The sequence below is a fragment of the Oncorhynchus nerka genome, linkage group LG12 (genome assembly GCF_034236695.1).
Source record: "Oncorhynchus nerka isolate Pitt River linkage group LG12, Oner_Uvic_2.0, whole genome shotgun sequence".
Classification (NCBI taxonomy): domain Eukaryota; kingdom Metazoa; phylum Chordata; class Actinopteri; order Salmoniformes; family Salmonidae; genus Oncorhynchus; species Oncorhynchus nerka.
Genome location: NC_088407.1, coordinates 88,249,484 through 88,266,640, shown reverse-complemented (window position 1 = coordinate 88,266,640; position 17,157 = coordinate 88,249,484). Strand labels below are relative to the sequence as shown.

General features: G+C 43.6%; 1 protein-coding gene across 1 annotated transcript in view; it reads right to left on the bottom strand.

Annotated features, from left to right (window-relative positions):
- The window catches only part of zfyve26 (zinc finger, FYVE domain containing 26), a 153,602-nt gene that overhangs the window by 72,939 nt on the left and 63,506 nt on the right, over positions 1-17,157 (bottom strand). Inside the window, 6 exon segments of the mRNA XM_065025938.1 lie at positions 196-291; positions 973-1,149; positions 3,841-3,963; positions 4,282-4,386; positions 5,169-5,368; positions 14,922-15,146. Coding sequence (XP_064882010.1) covers positions 196-291; positions 973-1,149; positions 3,841-3,963; positions 4,282-4,386; positions 5,169-5,368; positions 14,922-15,146 — 926 coding nt within the window.

Sequence of the window (17,157 nt, the reverse complement as noted above, 5' to 3'; positions counted from 1 at the left end):
TCATGCTGTTTAATCAGCTTCTTGATATACCACATCTGTCATGTGGATGGACAAATTTGAGAAAAATTTGTGCATATGGAAGATTTCGGGAATATTTTATTTAAACTCATGAAACATGGGACCAAAACTTTACATGTTGCGTTTTTATTTTTGTTCACATAATACAAAAATACTATAACAATAATTTGGTGGCACCTTCAGGTTCATCAGGAGCTGTTCCAGCATTAATAGTGGCTCAGAAAGGAGGGGGAAGTAGTCCTGTCTGGCGCCAGGGGGGAGGGTGAGGAGGACCTAGAGGATAGAGAAGGGAGACAGAGAGTAGGGAGAGAGCGAGTAGCGAGTGGGGAGAGGAGAGGAGAGGAGAGGAGAGGAGACGAGACGAGACGAGACGAGAGGAGAGGAGAGGAGAGGAGAGGAGAGGAGAGGAGAGGAGAGGAGAGGAGAGGAGAGGAGAGGAGAGGAGAGGAGAGGAGATGAGCGGAGAGAGAAGAGAGAGGAGAGAGGTTAATTTAAAACACTAACTGGTGGTGTGTGTTCCAGTGTCGGGTTCAAATCAGACCTACTACCTTGGTGACACACTCTTTCCTGATCTCTCCCGCGCTCTCCCATCGTTCCTGAGCTCGTTCTTTTCCTACCTGCTCTTAACTGCTAGGCTGCCTGCTCTTAACCGCTCGGCTGCCTGCTCTTAACCTCTAGGCTGCCTGCTCTTAACCTCTAGGCTGCCTGCTCTTAACCTCTAGGCTGCCTGCTCTTAACCTCTAGGCTGCCTGCTCTTAACCTCTAGGCTGCCTGCTCTTAACCTCTAGGCTGCCTGCTCTTAACCGCTAGGCTGCCTGCTCTTAACCGCTAGGCTGCCTGCTCTTAACCGCTAGGCTGCCTGCTCTTAACCGCTAGGCTGCCTGCTCTTAACCGCTAGGCTCCCCATCAACACTAGAGGTCACAGATACAATAAAAGTCATTGAATCTGCTGACCTTGGATCCCAGGTGAAGGTCGTGGATGTGGCGTCGGCGGGCGGGGGACACTTGGCACTGGAAGTGGAGAGTGAGGTAGTTAGCCAGGAAGTGGCAGGCAGCCAATCCGGGCCGGCGGTCCAGAGCGCGCTCACACACCTCCAGACCCAAGGTTAAGTCTGATAGGCCCTCCAGCAGCTGTACCAATCACAGTGAAGAGAGTCAATGAGAAACAAAGTCTATGACATAGTGCACGGAGGAGAAACAACTATAGACAGATGGGTCACATCTCAATTGTATAAACTGGATTCCTCTTCTCCTTTCCTTCTTCTGCACTGATTGGAAAGACAATGGACAGGTGAAAGGAGATTTCCTAATACCGTAGGAATCCAGCCTATTGCCTTCACCTATTCTGTTCTTCCAATAAGGGAAGAGGAAGGAGAAGAAACGGAGCAGGGGAAGGAGAAGAAACAGAGCAGGGGAAGGAGAAGAAACGGAGCAGGGGAAGGAGAAGAAACGGAGCAGGGGAAGGAGAAGAAACGGAGCAGGGGAAGGAGAAGAAACGGAGCAGGGGAAGGAGAAGAAACGGAGCAGGGGAAGGAGAAGAAACGGAGCAGGGGAAGGAGAAGAAACGGAGCAGGGGAAGGAGAAGAAACGGAGCAGGGGAAGGAGAAGAAACAGAGGAGAGGGAGAAGAAACGGAGCAGGGGAAGGAGAAGAAACGGAGCAGGGGAAGGAGAAGAAACGGAGCAGGGGAAGGAGAAGAAACGGAGCAGGGGAAGGAGAAGAAACGGAGCAGGGGAAGGAGAAGAAACAGAGGAGAGGGAGAAGAAACGGAGGAGAGGAAAGAGAAGAAACAGAGCAGGGGAAGGAGAAGAAACAGAGCAGGGGAAGGAGAAGAAACGGAGCAGGGGAAGGAGAAGAAACGGAGCAATGGAAAGAGAAGAAACGGAGCAGGGGAAGGAGAAGAAACGGAGCAGGGGAAGGAGAAGAAACAGAGCAGGGGAAGGAGAAGAAACGGAGCAGGGGAAGGAGAAGAAACAGAGGAGGGGAAGGAGAAGAAACGGAGCAGGGGAAGGAGAAGAAACAGAGCAGGGGAAGGAGAAGAAACAGAGGAGGGGAAGGAGAAGAAACGGAGCAGGGAAAAGAGAAGAAACAGAGCAGGGGAAGGAGAAGAAACAGAGCAGGGGAAAGAGAAGAAACAGAGCAGGGGAAGGAGAAGAAACAGAGCAGGGGAAGGAGAAGAAACGGAGCAGGGGAAGGAGAAGAAACGGAGCAGGGGAAGGAGAAGAAACGGAGCAGGGGAAGGAGAAGAAACGGAGCAGGGAAAAGAGAAGAAACAGAGCAGGGGAAGGAGAAGAAACGGAGCAGGGGAAGGAGAAGAAACGGAGCAGGGGAAGGAGAAGAAACGGAGCAGGGGAAGGAGAAGAAACAGAGCAGGGGAAGGAGAAGAAACGGAGCAGGGAAAAGAGAAGAAACAGAGCAGGGGAAGGAGAAGAAACAGAGCAGGGGAAGGAGAAGAAACGGAGCAGGGGAAGGAGAAGAAACAGAGGAGGGAAAAGAGAAGAAACAGAGGAGAGGGAGAAGAAACAGAGCAGGGGAAGGAGAAGAAACAGAGCAGGGAAAAGAGAAGAAACGGAGCAGGGGAAGGAGAAGAAACAGAGCAGGGGAAGGAGAAGAAACGGAGCAGGGGAAGGAGAAGAAACGGAGCAGGGGAAGGAGAAGAAACGGAGCAGGGGAAGGAGAAGAAACGGAGCAGGGGAAGGAGAAGAAACGGAGCAGGGGAAGGAGAAGAAACGGAGCAGGGGAAGGAGAAGAAACAGAGCAGGGGAAGGAGAAGAAACGGAGCAGGGGAAGGAGAAGAAACAGAGCAGGGGAAGGAGAAGAAACAGAGGAGGGAAAAGAGAAGAAACAGAGGAGGGAAAAGAGAAGAAACAGAGCAGGGGAAGGAGAAGAAACAGAGCAGGGGAAGGAGAAGAAACGGAGCAGAGGAAGGAGAAGAAACGGAGCAGGGGAAGGAGAAGAAACAGAGCAGGGGAAGGAGAAGAAACGGAGCAGGGGAAGGAGAAGAAACAGAGCAGAGGAAGGAGAAGAAACAGAGCAGAGGAAGGAGAAGAAACGGAGCAGGGGAAGGAGAAGAAACGGAGCAGGGGAAGGAGAAGAAACGGAGCAGAGGAAGGAGAAGAAACAGAGCAGGGGAAGGAGAAGAAACGGAGCAGGGGAAGGAGAAGAAACGGAGCAGAGGAAGGAGAAGAAACAGAGGAGAGGAAGGAGAAGAAACGGAGCAGGGGAAGGAGAAGAAACGGAGCAGGGGAAGGAGAAGAAACGGAGCAGGGGAAGGAGAAGAAACGGAGGAGAGGAAAGAGAAGAAACAGAGCAGGGGAAGGAGAATAAATGGGACTCATTTCAGGAATCTAGGCGTATGTAGCGGGTCACTATTTCACAAGAGAGCCATTTAAACATAAACTTCTGGAACATGTGAACTTTCATGTGCCTGAATAACAAACTTGCATTCCATCTGTAAATACGAATTAAATTGTTTAAATTACGAACCTAGTTGATTTAGCCACAGAAAAAGTAAACAACCTTCCCGCTAGCTATGATTGGCTGAGATAATGAGTGGGCTGAACGTACCGAGAGATGAGTTCGGATTGGTCTGCAAAATAGCACACTTCTGTCTATATGAGCTGGTCAGTATGTCTAGGCTAACACAGCTTTATATATATATATATAGTTGCTCTCCACTTTCTGGACGATCAAGTTTTGAAATCAGTGGAATTAGAGTATGGTAACTCTAATAACGAATCGAGCCGGTCGGTCACATATGGAGGAGAGGAAGTAGAAGAAATTAAGGAAGACAAGTTTAGACCAATAGCAGACGAAAGCCCACCTGGAAAGCGTTGTCAGTCTGTCCTTTCTCCAGCAGGTGTAGCAGGTGTTCAGTCTGCAGCTGTAATCTGAGGTGGTCTGACACAGAGTACAGCGCCATCCACTGGGCACACAGAGAAAACTCCTGACAGAGAGATGAGAGGACACGTCAAATGGACAGCAGAGGAAGCATCTTTTGATTCGTTTGATCCTTTTTTTTCCAGAACCCTAAAATGTGGTGCTCTGTGTTTTTTTTGTAAATACTAAAACGTCCATTAAAAAGTTAGTGCTAAAGTTAACCTGGATAAAAAAATAATTAATTAATTAACTATATATAAACACATTGGTGGGACTTACCTTGGCCTCCAGCCTCCTAGACAGCATAGACTCAAGGTCTAATAACGTCCGTGTTAAAAAAAAAAGAAGGTGTCAGGCTATTTATTTACACAGTGCTGAGACTCACCCTGGCTTCCAACATCCTAGAAAACATGGACTCAGGGTCTCTCCTGGACTCTGTCCTCAGCTCCTGCCAGGTGGCCCATGGCAACGAAGGCAGCAGGTTCAACATCTAGGATAGAAGATTTGTTGAAGCGGTCATATTTTGTTCTTTATTGTGGATAGAACACCGTGAGAGAAAGACAGGGAAGATGGCAGAGAAGTTTGTGCCAAATACTTATTTTCCACCATAATTTGCAAATAAATTCATTAAAAATCCTACAATGTGATTTTCTTTCTCATTTTGTCTGTCATAGTGGAAGTGTAAATATGGTGAAAATTACAGGCCTCTCATCTTTTTAAGTGGGAGAACTTGCACAATTGGTGGCTGACTAAATACTGTTTCCCCCCACTGTATTTACCCAGCGATATGTGTCCAGTTCCCGTTTCAATTGTCAAATAACATTTATCTACCTGCTTCAAATAACATTTATCTACCTGCTTCAAATAACGTTTGTCTACCTGCTTCAAATAACATTTATCTACCTGCTTCAATAACATTTATCTACCTGCTTCAATAACATTTATCTACCAGCTTCAAATAACATTTATCTACCTGCTTCAAATAACATTAATCTACCTGCTTCAAATAACATGTGTCTACCTGCTTCAAATAACATGTGTCTACCTGCTTCAAATAACATTTATCTACCTGCTTCAAATAACATTAATCTACCTGCTTCGAATAACATTTATCTAGCTGCTTCAAATAACATTTATCTACCTGCTTCAAATAACATTTATCTTCCTGCTTCAAATAACATTTATCTACCTGCTTCAAATAACATTAATCTACCTGCTTCAAATAACATGATCATAAATCTGTAATAACTTTGATTAAATGTCTCTGGTTACCCGTTGGTAGATGTCCAGCTCTGTCTTCCTGAGCTCCAGCTCTCCCCTGAGAGAGGCCTCCATGTGGGGGTTGTTGAGGCAGAACTCCATCAGCTCCAGAGAGGGCCCGAGGGGCCAGCGCTCCAGGGCCTGTAAGGCCACACGGGCCCTCAGACATGGGTCCTGTACTCTGAACAACTGGCCTATGCTGTCTTCGCCATCTGTAGGGAGGGAGGGAGATAAGAACAAATCAGCGATTGTGTCAGAAAGTTAAAAAATTAACTAGATTGGCACCAGGAATTTTAAAAAATACCAAAATGTCAACACAGTAGATATTTTAATTTTTTTAATTTAACCTTTATTTAACTAGGCAAGTCAGTTAAGAACAAATTCTTATTTTCAATGACGGCCTACCGGGGAACAGTGGGTTAACTGGTCTAGGAACAGTGGGTTAACTGGTCTAGGAACAGTGGGTTAACTGGTCTAGGAACAGTGGGTTAACTGCCTGTTCAGGGGCAGAACAACAGATTTTGAACTTGTCAACTCAGGGATTCGATCCAACAACCTTTCGGTTACTGACCCAACGCTCTAACCACTAGGCTATCTAAAAATCACCAAACAGACACAACATAAACAGTGTGACTTTGTTCAAGCAGAGCCATGGTATCATCCCAAATGGCAACCTATTCATTTTATAGTGCACTAGATAACAGAGCCCTATGGGCCCTGGCCTAAAGTAGTGCACTAGATAACAGAGCCCTATGGGCCCTGGTCTAAAGTAGTGCACGAGATAACAGAGCCCTATGGGCCCTGGTCTAAAGTAGTGCACTAGATGACAGAGCCCTATGGGCCCTGGCCTAAAGTAGTACACTAGATAAGAGCCCTATGGGCCCTGGCCTAAAGTAGTACACTAGATAACAGAGCCCTATGGGCCCTGGTCTAAAGTAGTGCACTAGATGACAGAGCCCTATGGGCCCTGGCCTAAAGTAGTACACTAGATAACAGAGCCCTATGGGCCCTGGCCTAAAGTAGTACACTAGATAACAGAGCCCTATGGGCCCTGGTCTAAAGTAGTACACTAGATAACAGAGCCCTATGGGCCCTGGTCTAAAGTAGTACACTAGATAACAGAGCCCTATGGGCCCTGGCCTAAAGTAGTACACTAGATAACAGAGCCCTATGGGGCCCTGGCCTAAAGTAGTACACTAGATAACAGAGCCCTATGGGCCCTGGTCTAAAGTAGTACACTAGATAACAGAGCCCTATGGGCCCTGGTCTAAAGTAGTACACTAGATAACAGAGCCCTATGGGCCCTGGTCTAAAGTAGTACACTAGATAACAGAGCCCTATGGGCCCTGGCCTAAAGTAGTACACTAGATAACAGAGCCCTATGGGCCCTGGCCTAAAGTAGTACACTAGATAACAGAGCCCTATGGGCCCTGGCCTAAAGTAGTGCACTAGATAGCAGAGCCCTATGGGCCCTGGTCTAAAGTAGTGCACTACAGTACATAACAGAGCCCAATGGGCCCTGGCATAAAGTAGTGCACTAGATAACAGAGCCCTGTGGGCCCTGGCCTAAAGTAGTGCACTAGATAACAGAGCCCTATGGGCCCTGGTCTAAAGTAGTGCACTACAGTACATAACAGAGCCCAATGGGCCCTGGCATAAAGTAGTGCACTAGATAACAGAGCCCTGTGGGCCCTGGCCTAAAGTAGTGCACTAGATAACAGAGCCCTATGGGCCCTGGTCTAAAGTAGTGCACTAGATGACAGAGCCCTATGGGCCCTGGCCTAAAGTAGTACACTAGATAACAGAGCCCTATGGGCCCTGGCCTAAAGTAGTACACTAGATAACAGAGCCCTATGGGTCCTGGTCTAAAGTAGTACACTAGATAACAGAGCCCTATGGGCCCTGGTCTAAAGTAGTACACTAGATAACAGAGCCCTATGGGCCCTGGTCTAAAGTAGTACACTAGATAACAGAGCCCTATGGGCCCTGGCCTAAAGTAGTACACTAGATAACAGAGCCCTATGGGGCCCTGGCCTAAAGTAGTACACTAGATAACAGAGCCCTATGGGCCCTGGTCTAAAGTAGTACACTAGATAACAGAGCCCTATGGGCCCTGGTCTAAAGTAGTACACTAGATAACAGAGCCCTATGGGCCCTGGCCTAAAGTAGTACACTAGATAACAGAGCCCTATGGGCCCTGGCCTAAAGTAGTACACTAGATAACAGAGCCCTATGGGCCCTGGCCTAAAGTAGTACACTAGATAACAGAGCCCTATGGGCCCTGGCCTAAAGTAGTGCACTAGATAGCAGAGCCCTATGGGCCCTGGTCTAAAGTAGTGCACTACAGTACATAACAGAGCCCAATGGGCCCTGGCATAAAGTAGTGCACTAGATAACAGAGCCCTGTGGGCCCTGGCCTAAAGTAGTGCACTAGATAACAGAGCCCTATGGGCCCTGGTCTAAAGTAGTGCACTACAGTACATAACAGAGCCCAATGGGCCCTGGCATAAAGTAGTGCACTAGATAACAGAGCCCTGTGGGCCCTGGCCTAAAGTAGTGCACTAGATAACAGAGCCCTATGGGCCCTGGTCTAAAGTAGTGCACTACAGTACATAACAGAGCCCTATGGGCCCTGGCCTAAAGTAGTGCACTAGATAACAGAGCCCTATGGGCCCTGGTCTAAAGTAGTACACTAGATAACAGAGCCCTATGGGCCCTGGTCTAAAGTAGTGCACTACAGTACATAACAGAGCACTATGGGCCCTGGCCTAAAGTAGTGCACTAGATAACAGAGCCCTATGGGCCCTGGTCTAAAGTAGTACACTAGATAACAGAGCCCTATGGGCCCTGGTCTAAAGTAGTGCACTGAATGTATCCCACTGCTGGCTTGCTTCTGAAGCTAAGTAGGGTTGGTCCTGGTCAGTCCCTGGATGGGAGACCAGATGCTGCTGGAAGTGGTGTTGGAGGGCCAGTAGGAGGCACTCTTTCCTCTGGTCAAAAATAAATATCCCAATGCCCCAGGGCAGTAATTGGGGACACTGCCCTGTGTAGGGTGCTGTCTTTCGGGTGGGATGTTAAATGGGTGTCCTGACTCTCTGAGGTCACTAAAGATCCCATGTCACTTATTGTTAGAGTAGCGGTGTTAACCCCGGTGTCCTGGCTCTCTGAGGTCATTAAAAGATCCCATGTCACTTATTGTTAGAGTAGCGGTGTTAACCCCGGTGTCCTGGCTAAATTCCCAATCTGGTCTCCATTACCATCCTCTCCCCTGTAACTGTTGCCCAGGTTGTTGATGTAAATGAGAAAGTGTTCTCAGTCAACTTACCTAAAGTAGTGTACTATATAGGGAATAGGGTCTAAAGTAGTGTACTATATAGGGAGTAGGGTCTAAAGTAGTGCACTATATAGGGAGTAGGGTCTAAAGTAGTGTACTATATAGGGAATAGGGTCTAAAGTAGTGTACTATATAGGGAATAGGGTCTAAAGTAGTGTACTATATAGGGAATAGGGTCTAAAGTAGTGTACTATATAGGGAATAGGGTCTAAAGTAGTGCACTATATAGGGAATAGGGTCTAAAGTAGTGTACCATATAGGGAATAGGGTCTAAAGTAGTGCACTATATAGGGAGTAGGGTCTAAAGTAGTGCACTATATAGGGAGTAGGGTCTAAAGTAGTGCACTATATAGGGAGTAGGGTCTAAAGTAGTGCACTATATAGGGAATGTAAATGAGAAAGTGTTCTCAGTCAACTTACCTAAAGTAGTGTACTATATAGGGAATAGGGTCTAAAGTAGTGCACTATATAGGGAATAGGGTCTAAAGTAGTGCACTATATAGGGAATAGGGTCTAAAGTAGTGCACTATATAGGGAATAGGGTCTAAAGTAGTGTACTATATAGGGAATAGGGTCTAAAGTAGTGTACTATATAGGGAATAGGGTCTAAAGTAGTGTACTATATAGGGAATAGGGTCTAAAGTAGTGTACTATATAGGGAATAGGGTCTAAAGTAGTGTACTATATAGGGAATAGGGTCTAAAGTAGTGCACTATATAGGGAGTAGGGTCTAAAGTAGTGCACTATATAGGGAATGTAAATGAGAAAGTGTTCTCAGTCAACTTACCTAAAGTAGTGTACTATATAGGGAATAGGGTCTAAAGTAGTGCACTATATAGGGAATAGGGTCTAAAGTAGTGTACTATATAGGGAATAGGGTCTAAAGTAGTGCACTATATAGGGAGTAGGGTCTAAAGTAGTGTACTATATAGGGAATAGGGTCTAAAGTAGTGCACTATATAGGGAGTAGGGTCTAAAGTAGTGCACTATATAGGGAATGTAAATGAGAAAGTGTTCTCAGTCAACTTACCTAAAGTAGTGTACTATATAGGGAATAGGGTCTAAAGTAGTGCACTATATAGGGAATAGGGTCTAAAGTAGTGCACTATATAGGGAATAGGGTCTAAAGTAGTGCACTATATAGGGAATAGGGTCTAAAGTAGTGTACTATATAGGAATAGGGTCTAAAGTAGTGTACTATATAGGGAATGTAAATGAGAAAGTGTTCTCAGTCAACTTACCTAAAGTAGTGTACTATATAGGGAATAGGGTCTAAAGTAGTGTACTATATAGGGAGTAGGGTCTAAAGTAGTGCACTATATAGGGAATAGGGTCTAAAGTAGTGTACTATATAGGGAGTAGGGTCTAAAGTAGTGCACTATATAGGGAGTAGGGTCTAAAGTAGTGCACTATATAGGGAATAGGGTCTAAAGTAGTGTACTATATAGGGAATAGGGTCTAAAGTAGTGCACTATATAGGGAATAGGGTCTAAAGTAGTGTACTATATAGGGAATAGGGTCTAAAGTAGTGTACTATATAGGGAGTAGGGTCTAAAGTAGTGCACTATATAGGGAATAGGGTCTAAAGTAGTGTACTATATAGGGAGTAGGGTCTAAAGTAGTGTACTATATAGGGAATAGGGTCTAAAGTAGTGTACTATATAGGGAATAGGGTCTAAAGTAGTGCACTATATAGGGAGTAGGGTCTAAAGTAGTGCACTATATAGGGAGTAGGGTCTAAAGTAGTGTACTATATAGGGAATAGGGTCTAAAGTAGTGTACTATATAGGGAATAGGGTCTAAAGTAGTGTACTATATAGGGAATAGGGTCTAAAGTAGTGTACTATATAGGGAATAGGGTCTAAAGTAGTGTACTATATAGGGAATAGGGTCTAAAGTAGTGTACTATATAGGGAATAGGGTCTAAAGTAGTGTACTATATAGGGAATAGGGTCTAAAGTAGTGCACTATATAGGGAATAGGGTCTAAAGTAGTGCACTATATAGGGAATAGGGTCTAAAGTAGTGCACTATATAGGGAATAGGGTCTAAAGTAGTGCACTATATAGGGAGTAGGGTCTAAAGTAGTGCACTATATAGGGAGTAGGGTCTAAAGTAGTGCACTATATAGGGAATGTAAATGAGAAAGTGTTCTCAGTCAACTTACCTAAAGTAGTGTACTATATAGGGAATAGGGTCTAAAGTAGTGTACTATATAGGGAGTAGGGTCTAAAGTAGTGCACTATATAGGGAGTAGGGTCTAAAGTAGTGTACTATATAGGGAATGTACTATATAGGAATAGGGTCTAAAGTAGTGTACTATATAGGGAATAGGGTCTAAAGTAGTGTACTATAGGGAATAGGGTCTAAAGTAGTGTACTATATAGGGAATAGGGTCTAAAGTAGTGCACTATATAGGGAATAGGGTCTAAAGTAGTGTACCATATAGGGAATAGGGTCTAAAGTAGTGCACTATATAGGGAGTAGGGTCTAAAGTAGTGCACTATATAGGGAGTAGGGTCTAAAGTAGTGCACTATATAGGGAGTAGGGTCTAAAGTAGTGCACTATATAGGGTCTAAATGTAAATGAGAATAGTGTTCTCAGTCAACTTACCTAAAGTAGTGTACTATATAGGGAATAGGGTCTAAAGTAGTGCACTATATAGGAATAGGGTCTAAAATAGTCTACTATATAGGGAATAGGGTCTAAAGTAGTGCACTATATAGGGAGTAGGGTCTAAAGTAGTGCACTATATAGGGAATGTAAATGAGAAAGTGTTCTCAGTCAACTTACCTAAAGTAGTGTACTATATAGGAATAGGGTCTAAAGTAGTGCACTATATAGGAATAGGGTCTAAAGTAGTGCACTATATAGGAATAGGGTCTAAAGTAGTGCACTATATAGGGAATAGGGTCTAAAGTAGTGTACTATATAGGGAATAGGGTCTAAAGTAGTGTACTATATAGGGAGTAGGGTCTAAAGTAGTGCACTATATAGGGAGTAGGGTCTAAAGTAGTGCACTATATAGGGAATGTAAATGAGAAAGTGTTCTCAGTCAACTTACCTAAAGTAGTGTACTATATAGGGAATAGGGTCTAAAGTAGTGCACTATATAGGGAATAGGGTCTAAAGTAGTGCACTATATAGGGAATAGGGTCTAAAGTAGTGCACTATATAGGGAATAGGGTCTAAAGTAGTGTACTATATAGGGAATAGGGTCTAAAGTAGTGTACTATATAGGGAATAGGGTCTAAAGTAGTGTACTATATAGGGAATAGGGTCTAAAGTAGTGTACTATATAGGGAATAGGGTCTAAAGTAGTGTACTATATAGGGAATAGGGTCTAAAGTAGTGCACTATATAGGGAGTAGGGTCTAAAGTAGTGCACTATATAGGGAATGTAAATGAGAAAGTGTTCTCAGTCAACTTACCTAAAGTAGTGTACTATATAGGGAATAGGGTCTAAAGTAGTGCACTATATAGGGAATAGGGTCTAAAGTAGTGTACTATATAGGGAATAGGGTCTAAAGTAGTGCACTATATAGGGAGTAGGGTCTAAAGTAGTGTACTATATAGGGAATAGGGTCTAAAGTAGTGCACTATATAGGGAGTAGGGTCTAAAGTAGTGCACTATATAGGGAATGTAAATGAGAAAGTGTTCTCAGTCAACTTACCTAAAGTAGTGTACTATATAGGGAATAGGGTCTAAAGTAGTGCACTATATAGGGAATAGGGTCTAAAGTAGTGCACTATATAGGGAATAGGGTCTAAAGTAGTGCACTATATAGGGAATAGGGTCTAAAGTAGTGTACTATATAGGGAATAGGGTCTAAAGTAGTGTACTATATAGGGAATGTAAATGAGAAAGTGTTCTCAGTCAACTTACCTAAAGTAGTGTACTATATAGGGAATAGGGTCTAAAGTAGTGTACTATATAGGGAGTAGGGTCTAAAGTAGTGCACTATATAGGGAATAGGGTCTAAAGTAGTGTACTATATAGGGAGTAGGGTCTAAAGTAGTGCACTATATAGGGAGTAGGGTCTAAAGTAGTGCACTATATAGGGAATAGGGTCTAAAGTAGTGTACTATATAGGGAATAGGGTCTAAAGTAGTGCACTATATAGGGAATAGGGTCTAAAGTAGTGTACTATATAGGGAATAGGGTCTAAAGTAGTGTACTATATAGGGAGTAGGGTCTAAAGTAGTGCACTATATAGGGAATAGGGTCTAAAGTAGTGTACTATATAGGGAGTAGGGTCTAAAGTAGTGTACTATATAGGGAATAGGGTCTAAAGTAGTGTACTATATAGGGAATAGGGTCTAAAGTAGTGCACTATATAGGGAGTAGGGTCTAAAGTAGTGCACTATATAGGGAGTAGGGTCTAAAGTAGTGTACTATATAGGGAATAGGGTCTAAAGTAGTGTACTATATAGGAATAGGGTCTAAAGTAGTGTACTATATAGGGAATAGGGTCTAAAGTAGTGTACTATATAGGGAATAGGGTCTAAAGTAGTGTACTATATAGGGAATAGGGTCTAAAGTAGTGTACTATATAGGGAATAGGGTCTAAAGTAGTGTACTATATAGGGAATAGGGTCTAAAGTAGTGCACTATATAGGGAATAGGGTCTAAAGTAGTGCACTATATAGGGAATAGGGTCTAAAGTAGTGCACTATATAGGGAATAGGGTCTAAAGTAGTGCACTATATAGGGAGTAGGGTCTAAAGTAGTGCACTATATAGGGAGTAGGGTCTAAAGTAGTGCACTATATAGGGAATGTAAATGAGAAAGTGTTCTCAGTCAACTTACCTAAAGTAGTGTACTATATAGGGAATAGGGTCTAAAGTAGTGTACTATATAGGGAGTAGGGTCTAAAGTAGTGCACTATATAGGGAGTAGGGTCTAAAGTAGTGTACTATATAGGGAATAGGGTCTAAAGTAGTGTACTATATAGGGAATAGGGTCTAAAGTAGTGTACTATATAGGGAATAGGGTCTAAAGTAGTGTACTATATAGGGAATAGGGTCTAAAGTAGTGCACTATATAGGGAATAGGGTCTAAAGTAGTGTACCATATAGGGAATAGGGTCTAAAGTAGTGCACTATATAGGGAGTAGGGTCTAAAGTAGTGCACTATATAGGGAGTAGGGTCTAAAGTAGTGCACTATATAGGGAGTAGGGTCTAAAGTAGTGCACTATATAGGGAATGTAAATGAGAAAGTGTTCTCAGTCAACTTACCTAAAGTAGTGTACTATATAGGGAATAGGGTCTAAAGTAGTGCACTATATAGGGAATAGGGTCTAAAGTAGTGCACTATATAGGGAATAGGGTCTAAAGTAGTGCACTATATAGGGAATAGGGTCTAAAGTAGTGTACTATATAGGGAATAGGGTCTAAAGTAGTGTACTATATAGGGAATAGGGTCTAAAGTAGTGTACTATATAGGGAATAGGGTCTAAAGTAGTGTACTATATAGGGAATAGGGTCTAAAGTAGTGTACTATATAGGGAATAGGGTCTAAAGTAGTGCACTATATAGGGAGTAGGGTCTAAAGTAGTGCACTATATAGGGAGTAGGGTCTAAAGTAGTGCACTATATAGGGAATGTAAATGAGAAAGTGTTCTCAGTCAACTTACCTAAAGTAGTGTACTATATAGGGAATAGGGTCTAAAGTAGTGCACTATATAGGGAATAGGGTCTAAAGTAGTGTACTATATAGGGAATAGGGTCTAAAGTAGTGCACTATATAGGGAGTAGGGTCTAAAGTAGTGTACTATATAGGGAATAGGGTCTAAAGTAGTGCACTATATAGGGAGTAGGGTCTAAAGTAGTGCACTATATAGGGAATGTAAATGAGAAAGTGTTCTCAGTCAACTTACCTAAAGTAGTGCACTATATAGGGAATAGGGTCTAAAGTAGTGCACTATATAGGGAATAGGGTCTAAAGTAGTGCACTATATAGGGAATAGGGTCTAAAGTAGTGTACTATATAGGGAATAGGGTCTAAAGTAGTGTACTATATAGGGAATAGGGTCTAAAGTAGTGTACTATATAGGGAATAGGGTCTAAAGTAGTGTACTATATAGGGAATAGGGTCTAAAGTAGTGTACTATATAGGGAATAGGGTCTAAAGTAGTGTACTATATAGGGAATAGGGTCTAAAGTAGTGCACTATATAGGGAGTAGGGTCTAAAGTAGTGCACTATATAGGGAGTAGGGTCTAAAGTAGTGCACTATATAGGGAATAGGGTCTAAAGTAGTGTACTATATAGGCTTCCATTTGGGACACAGGCCATGGTTCTACCTGACCCGCCCTCACCAGACATTGATCTGATGTCAGTTTAGCATTTTCCCCACAAATGGTAGAAGCTGATCCTAGATCTGTACCCAAGGGGAAACGTCCACACAGAGTAATGAACCCAGTACTCACCCTCCAGAGCAGCCCAGGCTAGTAGTCTGTCTCGGAGCACCCTCTCCTGGCTGCAGCCCTGTCCATACAGCTCCAGCAGGCTCAGAGCCCTGCCCAGGTCCCGAGAGGCCAGGGCCTGCTGGAAGGCTTCCATAGCCACAGCCTGGGCAGGTGTCCCCTGAGGGCCCGACAGGAGTAAAACCACCAGGGGCTTACCACATAAGGCTGCCCCAAGACCTCCAGCATCTACATTTACACACACAGAGAGAGAGAGAGAGAGAGAGAGAGAGAGAGAGAGAGAGAGAGAGAACATGGTTGTTGTAGTTGCTGGGAGGACTTGAGCTCTTGGAACATGCCTCAGAACTACCTGATGACTCCTGTCTGTCCCCAGTCATGATGCTGATCCAGTTTCTGTTGTTTTGCCTGTGGCTATGTAACCCTAAAATGCTGCCTTGTCCTGGACACTCTCTCTCTCTCGACCTCTCGACCTCTGAATGCTTGGCCTATGAAGAGGACTGGCCAACCCTCAGAGCCTGGTTCCTCTAGGTTTCTTCCTAGGTTCCTGCCTTTCTAGGGAGTTTTTCCTAGCCACCGTGCTTCTACATCGGCATTGCTTGCTGTTTGGGGTTTTAGGCTGGTTTTCTGTAAAAGCATTTTGTGACATCTGTGGGGCTTTATAAAAACATTTGATTTGATGGCTAGTAGACTGGAATTACTACTAGCCCGGGTGACTTTCTCTATATCCAGGGGTCCAAAATCTGTGCTGTCGAGCTTGTCTGGCTAATGTTCTGCTAGCCTGGTCTGAAAATTGCTAGCCTCTGGCTAACGGGTTCTGCTAGCCTCTGGCTATCTGGCTAACGGGTTCTGCTAGCCTCTGGCTAACGTCCTGCTAGCCTCTGGCTAACGTCCTGCTAGCCTCTGGCTAACGTCCTGCTAGCCTGATCTGTGATTTTATTATTTTTATAACAGATATTTATATGCTTTTTGTTTTGATATATTGTCTGTAGTTAAGTTTAATGATCAAGGCACATTTCTGTGAAAACAGCAAATAAAAGGCTAATCTAATCCATCTTCATTTCATATGGGTCTAGAAATGTATTATTATTACAATCATTTTGAACTGCCTATAAATATTTATATAAATAAAGTTTGATTCAATTGTTTTATTGAACCTTTATTTAACTACGCAAGTCAGTTAAGAACAAATTCTTATTTACAATGACGGAACAGGAACTACCGTGTTCAGGGGCAGAACGACAGATTTTTTTGCCTTTCGGTTACTGGCCCAACGCTCTTACCACTAGGCAACCATTTCAGGTTGACCTGACAGCCTTTTAGCAACATCAAATCTGGTCATAATATACATCCCCATGATTATTATAATAACTATAATGTTATTATTACAATAATCTGACAAGCGAGCACTTAGATATGGTCATTTGAAACTTTTCATAAATTCCTAGAATGTTATTTTAGAATTGTGTATATTTATACTTCTATAGCTAAATAGATTTGGAAAGTGGTTGTGCTTTAGGACAATTAATAGACACTGCAGTAAATAAAACTGAACAAAAACATATGTCTCATCCAGGACCAGAGTCTATGCAGACCGGTGCACCATAGCCAATCAGAGCTACAGTAGGCCTTAATGCAAACAAGCCTGTCATCATTCACTATGAACTGGACTGTGTGTTTACAGGCAGTAGGGCCTGTCATCATTCACTTTGAACTGGACTGTGTGTTTACAGGCAGTAGGGCCTGTCATCATTCACTTTGAACTGGACTGTGTGTTTACAGGCAGTAGGGCCTGCCATCATTCACTATGAACTGGACTGTGTGTTTACAGGCAGTAGGGCCTGCCATCATTCACTATGAACTGGACTGTGTGTTTACAGGCAGTAGGGCCTGTCATCATTCACTATGAACTGGACTGTGTGTTTACAGGCAGTAGGGCCTGCCATCATTCACTATGAACTGGACTGTGTGTTTACAGGCAGTAGGGCCTGTCATCATTCACTATGAACTGGACTGTGTGTTTACAGGCAGTAGGACCTGTCATCATTCACTATGAACTGGACTGTGTGTTTACAGGCAGTAGGGCCTGTCATCATTCACTATGAACTGGACTGTGTGTTTACAGGCAGTAGGGCCTGTCATCATTCACTATGAACTGGACTGTGTGTTTACAGGCAGTAGGACCTGTCATCATTCACTATGAACTGGACTGTGTGTTTACAGGCAGTAGGGCCTGTCATCA